At 42.1% G+C, this 20,705-nt stretch overlaps 1 protein-coding gene across 10 annotated transcripts in view; it reads right to left on the bottom strand.

Moving 5' to 3' along the window:
- ATP6V0A1 (ATPase H+ transporting V0 subunit a1) overlaps positions 1–20,705 on the bottom strand; it is a 94,965-nt gene that overhangs the window by 14,513 nt on the left and 59,747 nt on the right. For 6 of the 10 annotated variants that reach the window (XM_027567771.2, XM_027567773.2, XM_027567770.2 and 3 more), the window contains 12 exons: positions 20,079–20,182; positions 19,619–19,745; positions 17,705–17,787; positions 16,960–17,053; positions 13,016–13,228; positions 11,625–11,775; positions 10,582–10,721; positions 10,085–10,242; positions 9,364–9,454; positions 5,315–5,433; positions 4,421–4,637; positions 3,938–4,045 (listed from right to left, as the gene is read on the bottom strand). In XM_027567771.2, coding sequence (XP_027423572.1) covers positions 3,938–4,045; positions 4,421–4,637; positions 5,315–5,433; positions 9,364–9,454; positions 10,085–10,242; positions 10,582–10,721; positions 11,625–11,775; positions 13,016–13,228; positions 16,960–17,053; positions 17,705–17,787; positions 19,619–19,745; positions 20,079–20,182 — 1,605 coding nt within the window. The remainder of the gene's footprint in view (positions 1–3,937; positions 4,046–4,420; positions 4,638–5,314; positions 5,434–9,363; positions 9,455–10,084; positions 10,243–10,581; positions 10,722–11,624; positions 11,776–13,015; positions 13,229–16,959; positions 17,054–17,704; positions 17,788–19,618; positions 19,746–20,078; positions 20,183–20,705) is intronic. The other 4 variants (XM_027567775.1, XM_027567774.2, XM_027567777.2 and 1 more) reach the window with 3 other exon arrangements.

Genomic DNA, 20,705 nt, shown 5'->3' with positions numbered 1-20,705 from the left:
CCAGGCAGAACTGGGGTGAAGTCAGACAAATAGCAATGAGTGCTAATCTGCCAGAGGGAAAAGGAGCTAAAGAAACAGCCCCTAGGCCCACTTCTTGTGGTTTCTGATCAGGAAGCCCAAAGGAGGCAAGAGTTTAAAAACTGCTCTCCTGCAAAACAGCCTTCTGGGCAGCAGTACACGATGTGCCAACAGGTTTGGTCAAGTGCCCTGGGGTCCCCACTCACAGCTTCACCTTTTGGTGTGCACCTTTTACCACAGCTTATGGACTACCAGAACTCAGTGTCTGGGCAAAGTCTCTCTCTCCTTGTAGTCGGGGTTCTCCCGTGCTGGTCAGAGAACCAGCTGCATCAGAATCACCGTGAAATTAAATAGAGATTCTCAAATGCTACCTCCAGAAATTATACATTTAGTAGGTCTGGAGTGGGGCCTAGGAAATCTATGTTTAAAAAAATATTTCCCCAAGTACAAACTATATAATCATTTTTACTATCAAAATTGAAAATGTAAGCACACACAAAAAACGCAAGTACCCTTTGAGACTCAGCAGTCCCACTGCTGGGAACATCTATGTTTATGAAATTTTATCAAGGTACACGGACTACGATATTCCCTGCATTCGTATCTGTAATAGCAAAGAACTGGGAACAACCAACACATCCATCAACAAGAGAGTGATTACACAATTTTAGCATATCCAACAGAATGTTCTATGGAATACTAGACAACTATAAAAGAGTGAAACAATCTCCCAGGATACACTAAAAATTTTAAAACCTAATAAATCAAGGGGCAGAAGACTCAGTTTAAAACACAATTCCTAGTGTGTTTTAAACACATATATGTATACATGTACAAACATATATACATATGTATATTAATGGATAATAGATATATGCAGAAAAAATTTGGAAGCAAAATTCCCTTGCCTTTGAGCAGGAGAAGGGGCCTGGGGAGAGGGGGGCTTTCTCTTTCTGTATTACTTGCATTCTCTAACCTATTGCTTTAATTTTACCTTCTTGTGTTTTTGTTTTAGTAGCCCCAACGTGGGGTTTGAACTCACAACCCTGAGATCAAGACATGAGCTGAGATCAAGAGCCAGACGCTTAACCGACTGAGCCACCCAGGTGTCCCCTAATTTTACTTTTTAATGTCAGTAGGGGATTGCCTAGGTCATGGAATTAGGGACCATCTCTATCATTTCTTCTTTTGTTTTAATACCCTAAGAAACAAACAAATTTAAAGTTTACCAGGTGATTTTGATGTGTAGTCAGATTCGGGAAGCCCTGAGACCCTGGACACCTCCAGGTCATGTGAACCTTACACCTGACAACCCTCAGAAGGTGGACTGCAAGTACAACAAAGGTCACTGTTGACAGGAGAGGACCCCAGAGTACCCTGACATGGGTTACAGGGTCCAAGTAGCCTTCAGGCTTTAAGGCTCCCAAAACAGAAGGTCATTTCTGAAGCTTTCCCCAACCAGCAGAGGGGCAGACAGGTAAATCACCTCCCCAGGCAGACACTAACAAGTTGTCCCTTCAGGACACAGGACATGAGAGTTATAGGTAGGGGGGAAGAGACATACATCAGCAGAAAAAAGAAAAGAAAAAAGTAAACTGTGATACACCACTTATAGACAACCAAGAGGACACAGAACAGAACAAACACAGATCAATGATCGTATCCTCAGCCCTTAGGGTCAAGAATCCAGGACCCTTGTTGTAAAATGACCATTCTGATGCCTTCAGGCTGCTCTCTAGAACCAGATATTTCGCTAAAGAACCAGTGGGGCGAAGAAGATCCCATGAATGTGCAGCTTTCCAGACTGGGGACATTTAATTTGGGTAGTGTCACAGAAGAGGATACCAGAGTTAAAAGCATCAAGACTGATGCATCAGAAGCATAAATATGCCAAGACTAGGAAAAAGAAGAGCACTGGGAAAGGATGTCGATAATGGGATAGTATGTGCTTTGTGGGCTTTTTTTTTTTTCTAATTTCTCATAGGAAAGGAGAGAGTAAGTCCCTATTTGAACATAATTAAAAGCAGCAACATTAAATTATCTTCTGATCCAAAATGTCAGCCCTTTTAGACTCGTTCTAGAAGGATTATGGCAGGTTTCTAAGTTTAAAATGATCAGAAACACCTAATGAAGGAAATGGTCATCCATCTAAATATTTCATTTTCTTTTAAAGGAGTATGATGGCACTAGATCACACTAGTAACATGTGTGATCACTGCTGGTGAGATTTTAAAAATCTTATTGATTACCTAGAATAGACTGGGCTAAGTCGGTAATAGTGCAGTAAAAGAGTTTGGTTAAAAGATGTTTCTAAGGGCAAATATTGAAATGCTTAACATTCAAAGTGCTGTTGCTGAATTATGAGTTGGTATTTAAAGAAGGAAAGATCCAAACAGATGACTTTGCTTACTGCATCAGATGCAGACGGCACATGGGACCCACGCAGACTGGAGGTCTCAGTGGAGCAGCTGAGGACAGGAGGGCTTCTGAGTCTCTCACAACAGAGTAGACATGTATAAGGCCCCACTGGCAGGAGAGAAAGTCATAGCTAAAATGGACCAAATGTCCATGCATCCCTCCAAAGCAGAAGTTTAAAGAGCAGGGAAATTAATTCAAAAATCACAGGAATGTTCTCACTCCATGCTGAAAAATCATCTAATATATGGTTACAAAAGACAGACATGAAAGTGGATGAATCCAAGAGCTGCCATCTTGGATTAAGATGATGGGATTCTGAGAGGGTACAACAGTCACTCTGCTTCCATAGACATGACTGTACTTACAGTTTTTAATAGAAACTTAGTAGACCAATGGTAAAGATGACATTAGAATCTATTCATAAGAGGTGGAAATCTTTTGTCATCGTCTTAATGAGTAACAAGGATGTACTTCCCAAGAGCTCACATGTCCCATGCTCTCGATATAACTGAAAAGAGTTCTGCTGCACTGTTTGCCACCTCTTTACACAAAATGTGATGGTTTGTCAGTTTTAGTTCACTCACTGTTGCAGCCGCTGCTGCCTCTAGTCCCTGCTGGCTCGGGGTTGAGCTGACTGGGGCCTCCACAGGCTGCCCTTCCTGATAGTGAATGGAAGAGAAGAGGAAGGGAGAAAGAAACAAAAGAGGGAGTGAGGGGAGAGACGGATGGAGGGTACATGGAAGGATGAAGATGGTCAGAAAAGGGAGAAGGAGGGTCTTGTAACTCAGCTGCTCTCAAAAAGGAATCATAATCTAACAGCTGTATGAGAGTCATGCACTAAGATCTTTTGGGCTTTACTAGCGAGTGTGGTAAGTAAGCATTATTGCACAGCCAGAAATGAAAATTTGGCAACTTAAGTGTGTGTGTGTGTGTGTGTGTGTGTGTGGAATTCATAAGCACACATACATTAAGTAAACACAAGTGTATGTGCTGCTTTTTCAAAAGAAAAAAAAATCAATGTTCTTTAAACCAAATCTTTTTTCCGGATGTCTTGATTGGTGAAAGTATCATGGTCTCATTTTAAAAGAAAATGTCTCAGCGTCAGCCCTGTGGTTGCCCAGGCAAACCACACGAGTGGGTTCATCCACCTGCAGCTCTTGCAGCCCTGATTTGGCTGACGCTGCATCTAGGCAGGCCCAGACCTGGATTGTGCTAAGCACAGCATGAGCAAAGCATGACCATGAAAGATAAAAACTTATGACTTGTTTCCTCTACCTGAGCTACTCAAAACTGAATCCAGATGTTCGAACAGCAAGTACATGGGTTTTTTTGTTTTTTGTTTTTTTAAGTTTCAGCAGGTCCAGTGCTCATGCTGGGATATGACACAAGTGCATTTTAAGAGCGTATAGACTTATACACGATTCATTATATCTGGTGAGGAATTGCCTTGATCTCAAGGAAAAAAAAATTTAGTGACTTTCAGCAATAAAAGTACACCCACCAAATGCTTCCTCCTCAAATATTGATGGCGAAGGACCAGTGGTTTAAATAGTAGCATCCAAGGTACACACAGTAGCGCAACCACTACCAGGAAACACTGAATTCCTTTCTACAAAGTAAGGACAAGGCACACCACATTAATCAAACATGCAGTTTCCAACTCCAGCACAAATTGCCCCCACACAGTACTTTCTTACTGATCTAGGAATAACACTATCTAGCTTCTCAAAATAATTAGAAGATGTTGTGGCAAAGCCCAGGAATTGTCTCACAGGATGGGAGTTATAAATTCTACCCTTTGTGGACACAGGAGTTAATTAGATTCTCCGAAGCTAAGGAGAATGGGCTGAATTTAGGTCTGACGTATGGGCTGAAAACTAATACCACAGAAAGAGATTTTTAAAGGCTTTTCCAGAGTCACAGAAATATCCGGCTTCCTGATCTAGGATAACCACCTAGACAATCCACCTCCAAGTTGACGCACCTGTCCGGAATACAGCATCGAATTACTAGAGTCCCCGTAGGAAAAAAGAAACATGTTTATGAAATGGATCAGAAGGCTTGGCGCTTTCTCAGATGTATTAGCATTATAGGCTGTCCACTTGTAAAATATAAGGATAACCAAGTAGCCAAACAAAGAGGTCATGAAGATTATTTCAGGAATAAATCCAAAGTAGATATTCAGGGGCTTCTTGAAATAGCTAAAAAGGAAGAGAGAAAAAAAAGTGTTAAAGGTGAATAGACCCAGGGGCGCCTGGCTGGCTCAGTCAGTGGAGCCTGGGACTCTTGCTCTCAGGGCTGTATATTCAGGTCCCACGATGGGCATAGAGCTTACTTAAAAAAAAAAAAAAATGGTGAGCAGACCCAGGGACACCCTTACATTGAATGGAGTACTTACTAGATTTCCTACCTACAGCTCCCTCAATTCTGTCTTTATCACTTTAAGAAGTAACAGCCAGAAGCACTGGAGGCCAAAAGAGACAAGCAGGATTAACCATGACTTTCAAACTTTTGGACCTTGAACATCTTGGTACCACCCCCACCAATCTTTTCCCATGAGAAAGAGATTGGAAAATATAGTACATTCTGGAACCACAGTTCATAATTTTATATGAGTTACAAATAAAAGAAAAAAGTAATTCACTAATTTTGATGAAAATGACAAGGTTTTTCAAAGATCTTTCCTGCAGTTGTGAATTGTTAAGGGACTAATATTAATTAAGCCTCATTTAAAAATATGAGATTTTTATAAAAGCACTTCTTTAACACAGAATAGGGTTCTGAGTTACTTATCCCTCCCCAAAGATGTCATGATTTCTTTAGGCAAAAGCATTACCTAAGCTACGCATGTGCTTGTGACATAAACAGAGCAACTCACGTATGGTTGAAGAGGCTCAAAGTGACTCCAAACATCATGTGGATGATGCCTAGGATAACAGATGTCTTCATTTTAAAGGAGTTGAGAAAGGTCAGTTTATTGGTAGCAATGTTCCAGATCTGTCACAACCCAAGGAAACAAAAAGGCATTACAGAGTTCATGAATAGGATATTATTATTCACCTGTTTTTTTTTAAAGCAAGCTCTACGTCCAACATGGGGCTAAAATCACGACCCTGAGATCAAGAGTTGCATGCTCCACCAGCTGAGTGAGCCAGGCGCTCCTGTTCACCTTTTAAAGCTTTTTTTTTAATTATGGAAAGTTCTAAACACAGATTTAAGTAGAAAGGACAGTATAACAAACTCACATTTACCTATGACCCAGGTGAACAATTACCTATTGACTCAAGGTCAATCTTATTTTATCATACAGACAACCTGCTCCCCACCTCCATATTATTTGGAAGCAAAGTCCAGATACCATATCATTTTAGCTGTAAAAATCTGACTCTTTTTTTTTTGAGAGAGCAAGCCCGCATGCTGGGGAGGAGGAGGAGAGGGTAGGGAGAAGAGCAGAGGGAGAGACAGAATCTTTTTTTTTTAAAGATTTTATTTATTTATTTGAGAGAGAGAGTATGAGAGAGAGCAGGAGCAGGGGGAAGGGCAGAGGCAGGGGGAGAAGCAGACTCTCTGCTGAGCAGGGAGCCCGATGCAGGACTCGATTCCAGGACCCAGGGATCACGACCTGAGCTGAAGGCAGATGCTTAACCGACTGAGCCACCCAGGCACCTGAGAGAGAATCTTAAGCAGGCTCCACGCCCAGCATGGACATGGGGCTCGATCTCATGACCCTGAGGTCATGACCTAAGCTGAAATCAAGAGCAGGACACTTAACTGCCTGAGCCACCCAGGTGCCACAGCCCCCCCCTTTTGGGTAAGGACTAATTTTTTTTAAAACATGACTACAATACTGTTATCACTCCACAACGCATTAATGACAATTCTTTAATATCATGAAACATATAGTCAGTACTTAAACTTCCCTGATTGTGCCCCAATTTTTTATTATTTATTTATTTTTAAAGATTTTATTTATTTATTTGAGAGAGAGCACAAGCCAGGGAGAGAGGCAGAGGGAGAGGGAGAAGCAGACTCCCCGCTGATCAGGAAGCCCAATGTGGGGCTCGATCCCAGGACCCTGGGATCATGACCTGAGCTGAAGGCAGATGCTTAACCGACTGAGCCACCCAGACACCCTGTGCCCCAATTTTTTAAAAACATAATTAATTTATTCAAAGTAGAGTCCAGATCAGGTCTCTACACTGACACAGCTCTTAAATATCTAATCTATAAATTCTCCCCCTACTCTCCCCTTTTTTATTCCTTACAAAATATTTGAAGAAACTTGGACATTTATTTTGTAGATGTTCCCACAGTCATTGTTTTACTGATCATATCCCCATGGTGCTGTCATTCCATCTATTTTTATTAATTTTACTTATTTATTTGGAAAATAATAATCTATCTGAAACAGGAAAAAGGTAAGAAAAAGAAGAAATGTAAAATTTTAGCCTGAAGGATAAACGAGTTGTGAGGAAACACCTGGAGCTCAATATATTACTCTCCCCTGGTGCTGGAGTTTTACAGTCCTGTGGGATCCATAAGCTTGTCATCCACCTGTTCTTCTAGTTTGTCTTCTTGTGGGAGTTCCATCTATTTTTATTTTATTTTATTTTTTTAAAGATTTCTTATTAATTTGACAGAGAGAGACACAGCGAGAGAGGGAACACAAGCAGGGGGAGCGGGAGAGGGAGAAGCAGACTCCTGCTGAGCAAGGAGCCCGATGCGGGGCTCGAACCTAGGACCCTGGGACCATGACCTGAGCCGAAGGCAGACGCTTAACGACTGAGCCACCCAGGCGCCCCTCCATCTATTTTTAAATATTAGTTGCCTTAAGCTTTGTCACCTGGGCCTGGACATCTGTAATATTTTCCATAGTTCTTCTGCCCCTACTTGACCATCACATTATGTTTCCTAAATCAATGCCTCTGATGTGGTCACTTCCCTGTGCCCAAACCTACCCTGCACCGCCCCCCCCGCCGCCGTCTTCTTTAGGATAAAGTTTAAACTCAGGAGCATGATAAGCCAGGTCTTCCACCGGCTAGCCTGGCATCATTTTTTCTGAAACAACATCCTTCTGAGGAGCTCATCCTTTGTGACTTCTAACCTGACAACTTGTGACTGTTTCTCTCAGCCCCAGTCTCCCCTGATACTCAGTTCTACAGGTCCAACTGCCTGATGGACATTTATACCTGTGCCTCCAACAGGCACTTCAAACTCAACACCTACCCTTAAGCATCAAATGAGATGTACACAAAACAACAAAACAAAACCAGATAACTTTCTGTTAACTGAAGAACACTATATAAAGTTACCTAACATTATTAGACTCTAAGCTACTTGAGGGCAGGAGCTACAAGTTAAATTACATGTTTCCCCCAGCGAGCACTATGCCTGCACACAACAGAGATTCAGTAAACATTTGTTAAATGCTTATGTGAAATGTTATTCAACCTCTCCAAGCCTTGGTCTCCTTATCTGTATGACATGGATAGCGGTTTCAGGGGAAATCAAAACTGTTTCAGGGACGGGGCGCGTGGGTGGCTCAGTTGGTTAAGCGACTGCCTTCGCTCAGGTTCATGATCCTGGAGTCCTGGGATCGAGTCCCACATCGGGCTCCTTGCTCAGCGGGGAGTCTGCTTCTCCCTCTGACCCTCCCCCTTCTCATGTGCTCTCTCTCTCTCTCTTTCTCTCTCTTTCAAATAAATAAATAAAATCTTAAAAAAAAAACTGTTTCAGGGGAAATCAGATGTGCTGAGGGCAGAGTACAGAGCACAGTGCTTGGCCCACAGTGACCATTTCACTAACATTTGCTTTTATAATAATCAAAATGAGTAACTTTGCATCTCCCCACCTCTATGCTTTTGCACACACTTCTCACCTGTTAACAATCTGAAATTAATGCCCATTTTTAAAAGAAACCTTGATCTTTCTGGCCCATAATGATCTGTTTTTCCTCTGGAATTCTGTATTCCTTCCTGTCGAATGCTCATTCTTAAATTCCTCCCCCTATCCTCCTTTAAGCACACAATACAAAAGATCTGATCACAATTTGCCCACTTTTTTTTTAATTCTGGGAAAAGTTTCTGTAAGTATATAAAGATTAAAATGGAAATCTAAAAATCCATAGGAAAGAACTGCTTCTGCTTTGTTAAAATATCTGCTAAAAACAAAACCCAAAATAAGTTAAACAGAAATAAACTGGGAAGGAGTCTTAAAAGTCAATCTTCCCAGGGTCAAACTTATTAGGCATCTCTGAAATAAGCAGTGTGGGAAAAATTATTCAGCTACCTAAGGCACTTGGGTTTCTTATGTTTTGGAAGTACTCTAGACAGACACACAAGGGCTCTCCAAAAATACTGCAACTGAAAACCAAATAACTATCTTTAATTTAATTCTCTCACTTCAGGGTTGCATTTTATTTAAAAAAAAATTTTTTTTAAAGATTTTATTTATTTATTCATGAGAGACAGAGAGGGGGGAGAGAGAGAGAGAAAGAGAGAAGCAGAGAGAGAAGCAGGCTCCCAAGGAGCAGGGAGCCCGATGCGGGACTCGATCCCAGGACCCCGGGATCATGACCCAAGCTGAAGGCAGACGCTTAACCATCTGAGCCACCCAGGCGCCCTCAGGGTTGCATTTTAAAAATCTGGTGTTAGGGGCACCTGGGTGGCTCAGCTGGTTGGGCATCCGACTCTTGGTTTTGGCTCAGGTCATGATCTCGGGGTCCTGGGATCAAGCCCTACAATGGGCTCTGTGCTCAGTGCAGAGTCTGCTTGGGATTCTTTCCCTCTTCCTCTCCTTGCCCCTCTGCCCTTCCCCCTACATGCCACGTGTGCATGGGCTCGCTCACTCTCTCAAATAAATAAATAAATAAAATCTTAAAAAAAAAAAAATCTGGTGTTAGACATAATAGGAAAGAAGAGCTCTTACTGGATCGATGCCAAAAGGGTATGGTCCACCAAAAACTCCAGGGACAGACGGGTTCAACTGCAGAACAGGGTTCCCCCGAAGCGTCTCCTCCCTACCATGTTAGAAGAAAAGTTCCATTTGTTTTTATCAAGAGAGGGAAACTGCTGGGGTCCAAAACTGATCCTAAAAGAAACTACTACAGCTGTCTTGTCTCTTCAATAAAAGAGGAAGGACTAGCATCTGAGAATGAAAAGGGATCAGAAATAACAAAAGACCAAAACAAACACACCTACACAACTAAGTAGGGAATTTGGGGAATCTGCTTTTAATTTACAAAAAGAAACAATGTGCCTAAATTTACAGTCTCAGTTTCCTTCCTCCTTCCTTCCTTTTTTCTTTCTCTCTTTCTTTCTTTTTTTTCTTAAGTAGGCTCCACACCCAGCATGGAGCCCAATATAGGGCTTGAACTCACGACCCCAAGATCAAGACCTGAGCTGAGATCAATAGTCAGATGCTTAACTGACTGGCCACCCAGGCGCCCCAGGCACTCAGTTTCTTGATAGCGCTGAAGGAATCACAAACATTTGCCAGGCTGGGGCACAAATAAGAAGGGACACTGCATTCTTCTGAAACAGAGACGCTGCCAGCCACTTCCTAAAGAAGTGTAAGTTTATCTCTTGTCTGGAAAATCAGAGCTGAACAGGAAAGGAATAACCTGACTTTTAGCTTCTTCGCAACTTACGTCCAATTATATAAAGTGAACATTGGCCGTACGCTCCAGGATGACCCGAAGATATTAAGAGACTTGGAAAAGCAATCATTGTAGATGAGGCCAGTGTAGATGGAAAACACACCCATCAACAGAATAATGTACCGGCCGCTGAACACGGTGCTAAACATCTGGGAACCAGAAGAAAGAAGTCAATGAAACGTACTCCCTGTGGCTCAACACTATTGTTGTGACAACATTATTGAGAATATATGACCATTCTTCTCACACTAATTTACCCCACAGCCCAGGTCAGAGAACTTAAAGGCCAAAATACAATGCTAACAGGAAATGACTTTCACAGCACATGACCGCTTTAGAGTTAAAATGAATATAACTTCTCTACTCTTGAAACAGCCTCTGTAACTTCTCTATAAATTCATGGATAGAAGACTTCCAGATCCTAATTTTATAATGAATGCTTGAGAAATTACAAAGTTTCAGTCCAACACACATGGAGCAAATATTACCTCATTCTCATTCTTCTGAGAGAGGATCCGGCTCTCCCTCAATACCATCCATACAGCAAAAAGGGTCATCAAAATACCATGGCCAAAGTCCCCAAACATCACAGCAAACAGGAAAGGGAAAGTGATGATGGTATAGGGAGCTATAAAGAAACCAGAGGAAAAAAACAAAGTACAGAAAACCGCAACCACGCAGCAGATCACATTCCTCCTCATACTCTAAGATCAGTACGAGGGGACTTATTCCCTAGCTGTTGGTCAAATAGACTCCCAGAGAAAACCTTCCATGGCAGGATCTGCACGTCCTCACAAAGCAGCTCTGATGGGATCTGGGCTACTGCTAGCATTTTAAGCAAAGAACACAGAGAGTGAAAGTTTTGTCCCTAGCCCTGGCTGGGCACTTCCTTTGTTCTTTGATTCCTTTTCTCTAAGCCCTGGAACACTGCTCCTTTGACAGGCTAGCTTTCTTCTCTTGTGCAGCAACCACTTCTCAGCTGAAAAAAGCTCCCAGGTAAGTGGGAGAAAGCCCAGACTCAGAGCAAAGCCAGTCCTGCAGAAGACCAGAAGACTCTAGCTAAAAACAAATTCTCAGACTCTTGATTTAATAATTAACTCTCCTGTTTTTGCTTTGTGAAACCTGCTTTGTGTCTAAAATGGTCAATAATTGCTATATTTTCTCTGTCTAACCTGGAATAGGGAAGCCATTTAAAAATATCAGCAATCTTGGAAAAAAACTTTTTGCTTAAAGTATTCTGCAAATGTGCTAGAGAAAGCCAGGCGTTTCATAGTTGTGAGGATACACAAAAGAATCCAATCCACTGAGCTCACTCCTATAAAACCACCTCTCAAAGGAGTGCCACCTAGCTATAAACCTCCCTCCGTGTGTCAAAATGGGCACCTCCTTATAGGAATTACACTAGAGCTGAGGTCTTGACAACATCGTTAGTTTTATGCCAGCTACCCAAGAACATCTGAAGGGAGGCATTAGAAGAAACAAATAAACAAAAAATAAAACTTCTAGAGGGAGAAGATTCAAGTTTTTTTACCTGGATTTATCTCTCGGTAAGTTCCAATTCCGTAAGCATCTACTATGTTCTGAAAGCCATATGTGAACTTGTTCGTTTTGTTATAGGTTGGGGGCGTCTGATTTGTTTGCATCCTGTTCAGAATAGAGGGCACAGTGGAACCACTGTGTTCCTGGGAAACATTAAACACATATATCAAAATTAAATCATCCTAATTGTGGTGGTTACACAGATGTATATATTTATCAAAATTCATCAAACTATACATATAAAATAGGTGCATTTTATTTTATGTGAATTGCATCTCAATCTTGCCCAGTCTTTGGAGAAACTGGAGCTAGGTATAAAATCTGAAAGATTTAAAGTAAGTGTGAAAGAATATCCTCATGTTAGAAAATTCAATTCTAAAATGTGCAACCAAAGAAAACATGGAACTTCCTTGTCTGGAGACATCCTCATCTGCCTATCAAGAATATCGTTTTTCTTTCCTTTTATGGAGACAGCAGCGTTATCTTCTCAAACTTTAACTGCTAGACAGGACTGCCAGGGTTATCCCTCAGAAGCAGTCTGATGGGGGTGCCTGGGTGGCTCAGTCAGTTAAGCGTCTGTCTTTGGCTCAGGTCATGATCTCTGGGTCCTGGGATTGAGCCCTGCGTCAGGCTCCCTGCTCAGGCTCAGCTCCCTACTCCCTACCAAAGTAGTAACTAACTAAGCTTTAGTTACTCAGTGAGGTCTGCTTCTCCCTCTCCCTCTGCTCCTTCCCCGCCCCGCCCCCCGCCTGCTTGTGCTCTCCCTCCCACCCTCTCTCTCAAATAAATAAATAAAATCTTAAAAAAAAAAAAGAATCAGTCTGAGGAGCAGAGAGAATGGATAAGGAAACTGATGTTCTGGTCAGGAGCTATTCTGAAGAATCATGGGTATATGACCCATGTCATTTTGTCTTTTTTTTTTAAGATTTATTTATTTATTTATTTTGAGAGCTAGAGCGAGCGAGCGAGAGAGAGAGAGAGAGAGAGAGAGTGTGCACAAGCATGCACACATGAATGGGGGGAGGGGCACAGGGAGAGGGAAAGAGAGAACCTCAAGAAAACTCCATACTGAGTGTGGAGCCTGATGTGGGGCTGGATCTCACAACCCTGAGATCATAACTTGAGCCGAAATCAAGAGTCAGACACTCAACCGACTGAAGACTGAGCCACGTAGGCACCCAGTCATTTCATCTTTTTTGAACTGCAGTTTCCACATTTGGAAAACAAGGATACACAAAATGTACTGTTAGGAAACAAGAGGAGTACAAGATGAGTATATCCAAGAACTCTGAAAGTAAAAATGCCATAAAAATGTGATCAATTAATGTTACAGTGGGTGGGACGCACTCTTTCCCACTGCACTGCCAGCTGTGGGGTACTCACCGTGCCCCTCCTGAGCGCAAACTGGATGGAGTCAAGGTCGGTGACGGGGCACCAGACCTCTGCGATCAGGCACTTCTGGGTCACGTCGATGTTGCACAGGTTCAGGGTGTGGTAGATGGCCTTCATCTTCCGCACCTTGATGAACCAGACACGGATGTTCTTAGCGGCTGCCTGCAGGACCCTCTGGCGGTGATCCTCTGTTTGATTGAGAACCTTTTGGGAGAGAAAGGAACTAGGAGAGATCCTTCTAAACCAGGCTTGGGTCTCAGGATATGAATGACAAAGAGGCACAGCTTTCTGAGAAGGGTTGCTAGGGATTTATTCTTCTTCTGACTAGAATGGTTTTTGCAGGGGGCAAATTACAAGAAATTAGAGCTTTAGTTACTAACATTCATTTTTCATTTGGCTTCAAGCTGAAGAGAAACCTGAGGAAATAGTTTTTAGTTCCTCTATATTTATCTTCCCACAAATCCACAGCTTACTTACCTGGGTCATTAAAGAGCAATGGCTTTCCATGTAGAGTCTGTAACTCAGACTCAAAGAAGTCAGCATCATAGGGCTGGGAGTTGACAAAATCCACACTTAAAAACAGTTAGCTGCAGAATGCCCTGAACATAAGCCAGCATCAGGGAATGATGGGAAAGAGGCAGTGCTGAACACCATCACCCGCCTATGCCAAGAGAGACTCCATGCCAGGGAACAAGGGACAGGAGACACTATGGGGTCAGAAGGACTCAAGGCCTTAGAGGAGATTAGACTGCCACATACCACTGTTATCGTGGGGCAGATAAGGCTTTATCTTTCTGTCAGGCTTCTTGGGGGAAAAAAAACGTTTCAGTGCTGATCCTTTGGAAACCAGTACACATTGCCCTCACAGTAATCACACTGCCAAGACTAGAGTGAAAGGAAGGGGCAGGGACACTTAACATTCTACTGCCTTGTTTATCACCATTTAAGATTTCAATAGCAGGAGAGGGGCTAAGCCAAAGGGCGAGCAACCCACCACTCATACTTCTGCATGAAAACTGACCTTAAATCTCCACATTTCCTTAAAGAAGAAAAGCTATGCACTAACCATTTTAGCACAAGGCGCCATCATACCTGGCTCATCAAGTCAATTCAGAAAAAAGTAGTAACTACTTTCTGAAGGGCAGTAGGTGGAGACCTCCATAGAGGTTTTAAAAAAAAAAAAGTATGCGGGGTGCCTGGATGGCTCAGTTGGTTAAGCGTCTGCCTTCGGCTCAGGTCATGATCCTGACGTCCTGGGATCAAGTCCCGCATCGGGCTCCCTGCTCTGCGGGGAGCCTGCTTCTCCCTCTCTCCCCACTTGCGCTCTCTCTCACTATCTCTGTCTCTCTCTCTCAAATAAATAAATAAAATCTAAAATAAATAAATAAATTAAATTAAATTAAAAAGACACATGCTAGAGGAACTTGTGCTCTATCTCTGTCTCTCTCAAATAAATAAATAAATAAATTAAATTAAATTAAATTAAATTAAAAAAAACACATGCTAGAGAAACTCTTGTATCACCTGAGAAGGAACAAAGTTATTTTCTCTCCTTCTGGCTGTTGACAATTTTACAACTACTATTCAAACTTCTGGAAGGATGGGGATAAACTTGTAAGTAATGCCCTATCTGCTTTTCTCTTTCCCCATCCCCCACCCCCCACATCTTACTCCTTGATATTCAATCCCTTTTAATTTTTTTATTTTTTTAAAAAGATTTTATTTATTTGACATAGCGAGAGAGAGCACAAGCAGGAGGAGCAGCAGAGGGAGAAGCAGGCTCCCCGCTGAACAAGGAGCCTGATGTGGGACTCGATCCCAAGATCCTGGGATCATGACCTGAGCCAAAGGCAGACACTTAATCGACTGAGCCAACCAGGCAACCCTTTTATTATTTTTTTAAAAGATTTTATTTTTAAGTAATCACCACATCCAACTTGGGGCTCGAACTCACAGCCCCGAGATCAAGATTTGCATGCTTGGGGCACCTGGGTGGCTCAGTCGTTAAGCGTCTACCTTCGGCTCAGGTCATGATCCCAGGGTCCTGGGATTGAGCTCCGCATCGGGCTCCCTGCTCAGCGAGAAGCCTGCTTCTTCCTCTCCCACTCCCCCTGCTTGTGTTCCCTCTCTTGATGTGTCTCTCTCTCTCTCTGTCAAATAAATAAATAAAATCTTAAAAAAAAGAGTTGCATGCTCTACCGACTGAGCCAGCCAGGCACCCCTCAATCTCTTTTTAAAGTTTCAGTTCAGGGGCACCTGGGTGGCTCAGTTGTTAAGTGTCTGCCTTTGGCTCAGGTTGTGATCCCAGGGTCCTGGGATCCAGCCCGACATCAGGCTCCCTGCTCAGCGGGAAGCCTGCTTCTTCTTCTCCCACTTCCCCTGCTTGTGTTCCCTCTCTGGCTGTGCCTCTCTGTCAAATAAATAAATAAAATCGTAATAAATAAATAAATAAATAAATAAATAAATAAATAAATAAATAATAAAGTTTCAGTTCATACAGCTGGGTATTTCAAAGATCAAATTCTGACCATATTGCCTGTGCCTTTTAAAAATCTACACATAAGTCTAGGAGGGGTAAGATAGCCCTAGAACCCAGAACATACTAACTGGCCTATCACCCATCAGCAGTTCTAAAAACTCTCTTCCCGTGGTTAAACAGGTAAGTGTATCTCTGAGGAGGTGGAAATAGGTCAAGTTGGTGGGTCATAGACAATGGGAGTTGGAGGGAAAGATGACAAAGGGAGTTGACATGGGAGTTACAACATATCTCTGACTATTTTGCCCCTGCTGGAAAGAACTGCCTTTGAGATTAAGTATAGTGGGCCGCCTTATCTGTAGGGGACACAACCCAAGACCCCCAGTGGGTGCCTAAAACCGTGAATAGTACCTAACTATATATAATACGTTTTTTTCTATACACGCATACCTATGATGAAGTTTAATTTAAAAATTAGGCACAGTAAGAAATTAACAATTAATAATAGAATAATTATAACAATATGGTATAATAATAAAGTCATGTGAATATGGTCTCTCTCTTTCTAAATATCTTATTGTACCATACTCACCCTTCTTGTGAGGATGTGAGAGGATACAATGCCTATGTGAGATGAAGTGAGGTGAATGATGTAGGCATGTGATGCAGCGTTAGGCTACTATAACCTTTTGACATCATCAGGGGATCATGTTTAAGACCCACAGCTGACTGTGGGTAACTGAAACCTCAGAAGGCAAAATCGCAGATAAAGGGGTGTGGGGACTACTGTATGTTTTAATGTTTCAAGAGGGCAAACATCACATCCTTTCAACAGGGAACAAAGCTCCAACTGGTCACACTTTCCTTCCATGTACACCTCAATCATGACTCCGTCCTTAGGACCTCATGACAACCATGGAACGTATTAACCACACTGGTGATGTGGTAAAAATCTAATAGTCTCTTCTTGGGTACAAGACTTACAGTAGGACTCTCTGGCTAGACCGTGTGGTTAAGATCCAAGGTGACCAGAAGTTACACACCAAGCTGTTAAGAGTGGCTGCCTCTGGAGGGAGAGAGTGTGTGAGAGAGGGCAGAACTGACTTCACATGTACTTCTGTATTACTTGATTTTTTTCCTTAACTAAGTATACTTTTTTACTCACAAAAAATACCTCAGACTCATGAAGAGGGAAACTGAATACTTGAAGCAACAACAATTTCAGATATATAGCATTCCCGTCATGTTTGAGGATGATTAACACTGTTACGCTATTTTTAACAGTTATTCCCTGAAACTTTTCCCCAGCTCCCAAGGGCACAAGTTACCCATGGACACTTATTTTTTTGCATCCTGGCTGCTCTTGGTGCCTAATAAACTGTTAGTGTTTCAAGGAAGGGGAACGGTCTTCGATTATAGTATTTCACACACAAAAAAATTCCCTCCAGCCCTCTGGTACCATTTGGAGATCGTCAATCCTGGTATTAACTCCAGAAGCCATTTCCTTCCTCTCCTGTGGTGTCTCAGGACAGGGATAGAGTGATGCCCGGAACCTGGAACATACAGACACAGCCTGATGGACACTGAAGTTTCTTAACCTGTTCAATTTAAATAACCTCAGAAAGTAATCTTAATGTACCAGAAGGACCAAAACTAGAAGGATTAGCTCAGACTGGTGCACTGATCATTAATAAATACAAAATGTCCTATAGATTGAGCAGTAATATTTGTACTATCTTGACATTCTCTGCAGCTGCTGAATTCCCTTAGATTAAAATTTTAAAAACTCAATAACATAATAAAAAAATTTTTTAAACTCAGTAATACAAATCATATTGTAAATTACTTAAGAAAAATGGCATAGAAAAGAGATCTTATGGACAGAATTTCAGAAAAGTGAGCAGGCACAGCGCCTATGGCACACTGCTGGGTACACAAACCTATTGTCCTAGAACAATGTAGCATTTATAAACCACGAGTTCTAATTACTTTTTTCCAAAGAAAGGAAATTGCAGTTTTGACAGTACTTTTTTAAAAACGAACCTAGGTCATTTCTAATTATTTAAAATAGCCCTAATATTATTAAAAGATATATGCGCTGTGTCAAAGTAGACTAAAAGGGTTATTGTTTCACTATTCTATATTCTAAGACTTAATAGTTAGGCAGCCTGGCTGCACCCCTCAGGGAGGCACATTTCTCTTACCCTTCGCAGATCTTTTTGACTCTGTTTTTCAGCTGATCGCCTTGGAAGAAAATGATGAATACGGACTTGTGCACGTAGTCACCCTGGGCCCCAAACCCAAAACAGAGAATTCAGACTTCTGGCCTGGAAGAAAATTTCTTAAATACCCTACTGTCTTGGTGATATAGGAACAACGGGAGTCACTGAAGGATATGGCAACCCTGCACTTGAATTATCATACTCCATCCATTTAAGCTCTGTTATAAGAACATTTGCCCTGTAGTCTCTCATTCACACAAAAAACCTTAGATATTTGTTTTTAAACTCAACCATGAGCTGAACACAGACACGAAGATGATTCTCCTTGTAGCACCATATAGCCCTTTTTACCAATTCAACTTCAAACCTTACACTGCCCGAGTAAGGATGGAGGTGAGGAAAGGAAGCCGTTCCTGTTTGTTCTATGCTTAGAAGTTACCAGATAAAGGGGACTGAGGAACTATAAGGAAGTGAGGGTTTGGGAAGAGGGCTGATGTGGAATATCATGCTTCATGCTAAGTTTGATCTAAGGGGCAGGGAGGAGGAGGGCAATCTATTCCAAATACCAAGCTCACACATGAAGTCTGACACAAGGACTGTAGGGAAAGATCAGAAAAATTAGCTTAACTGGATGTTAACCAAGACTGCCTCTGGTTGCCTGTATTTTCTCATATTCCTAGAATTTTTATAATAAAAAACAAACTTTAGAAGGATAAAAGGAGATGAGGAATGAAGAAAATGAGGCAAAGAGCCTTAAATCCCTAAATTCTCCAGAATGGAGAATAAACTGGAGCACATTCCTTGTGCAGCCTCTCTACTGTAGCTATCCAGACCCCTTTCCTCAATTTGTTGATAAAATAATGTTTCCATTGCCCAGAAACTTGGCTGAATATTCCTGAGAACAGCTCCACATTAGGAGTCACTGCAGACTGCAATGTTCCCACAATGCGAGGACAGCCTCCGGTGGGTCCGCACAACTGCTCCTCTGGGGGCTCCCCGAACCCTAAGTGTCACCACTCTCCTCTTCAGGAGGATAAAAGGATAAAAGCCTCAGGTGCCCAGACCATTTCAGCTGCATGACCCACCCACTCTGAGAAGTCTCACAATCCGATCTCTCTTCATGGAGCAAAGGATATTAATATAAGAATATCCAAAAGATAATTTTCAACAGAAAATCCAAGCCCAGGCTTCCAAATATTACCAATACAAAAGTGAAGTAAATTTTTTTGCAGAACATTTCATCTGCCTTGCTTGTGATCCTTGAAATCAGGATTCACCATACTTAGTGTAGGTTGATGTTAAGAACTCTGTCCCATTATGTCAAATGCCAAGATGTTCAGCCATTCCTACTTTGCAAAGCACTGGGTAGGGAAGATCCTCCTACCTTGCACATTAAATTATTTTTTTTTAAACTAAGTTTCTAAATCTCCCAACAAACAAATAGACAAAAAACCTTACCAACTAAAATTTTCATCACCTTATAAAGCTCATAGTTGAGGAGGAACTCTCTCCTCTTCTTACACATCGGTATTACCAAACCTGGAACCAGATGTCATGCTCTAATTTTCATAGAAAGTTAATTTTCTTTTGGCCTCGATAAGTAACAAAAGTATATAAAGCTGAAATTTAAAATAAGGGGAAAAAAACATATAGTCCAAATCATACCAACACAGGTGGGGCTCGAAAATGTCTATGCATCTGTCAGTATACATCACAGGTACACAGAGGATGGAAGTTAAGAGGAAAAGAGCAGTACTTCCTATTCGCAGATCAGGGTAGGGGGACACATAAGGGCTCCTCTGCGGGAGAGTCAGATTCAGGTGGTACCATGCAGTGTTACTGCTCTGAGCTCCCTTTACAAGACCTACTCCACGGGACGCAATTTTCTTGTCTTACAGTCACAGGATCCTCCAGGGGGTTCTCGATTTCAGCCTGTCGCAGGAACACGTTTCCCCGGCAGACCCGCCAAAGCATGCGCTCAAAAGTAGGGATGCGCTCCCGGTTAATCACACCAGCCACGAAACTGTGGGAAGAAGAGCCAGATGGGGAACTCTATTCCACGCCATGTGTTGGAAGGCTTTAAGACAAAGAAGGGAAGTGAGGGGAGGGGGCAAACATGATAACACAAGACTAAGCAATGTTATGTCAAAACGGCTCCCAAAGGTTTCTTCCAAGAACCAGCAGAGAGTTGACAGAACAGCTCAGGAACTGAATCCAAAGTGACATAGGAATACCTCTCAAGAGGCTCAAAAGAGAACACATCCTGGAAACAAGTGAATGCCCAGCCTCGCTACTCTATTGACAGCAAACATGAATGTGACCCCACTGAGTTATGGAGGGTTGAAACAGTACTCACCCAAGTCTTAAAGGTGTGCCTCTTCCCATCTCACTTGGCTCCAAGAGGGACGAGGACTCTTCCAACAAGTCTGGATCCGCCATCTGCTGATGATGCAATTCAGCCTGAATTCACAAATCAATTAATATCTAATGAAAATAGTTAGTGGCATGCAGGGAACGAGGAACCAGGAGGTAAGTTCAGAAAATAAAGATGGAAAAGAAAAAAACCACCAAAAGAGACACATACCCATGAAAAGAATAGGGGAAGAAAACAAAGGAAAGAAACAAGAGGAAAAGAAAGCTTAACTGCCCCAGTAAAGCATCGGGGAAATGGTTTTTGAAATAAAGAATAAAGGAAAAAAAAACACTAAATAATAGTGACAATGTATAAATCTGTTATTTGGTGGAAACCATTTTATCTGTTTCCCTGAACGAGCCATGAAAGTACTAGGAAATACCTGTGCATGCGGATGGAAGCGGAAATGTTTCTCCATTTTCAGCAAAACCAAAGCAGCTCTGAAGATACTCTCAACATCAAATTTCCAGGCAGCTAGAAACTAGAATTTTCCCTGGGTGGGAATGTGGAAGATGGAGACTCTCTTTCCAAGGAAGAAAGCAAGGCACAGCCACCGTCCCAAGCACAGTG

The sequence above is a fragment of the Zalophus californianus genome, chromosome 16, assembly GCF_009762305.2.
Source record: "Zalophus californianus isolate mZalCal1 chromosome 16, mZalCal1.pri.v2, whole genome shotgun sequence".
In the NCBI taxonomy this organism is placed as follows: Eukaryota; Metazoa; Chordata; class Mammalia; order Carnivora; family Otariidae; genus Zalophus; species Zalophus californianus.
Note: the sequence above shows the minus strand (reverse complement) of the source record. Positions and strands in the feature narration are given on the sequence as shown.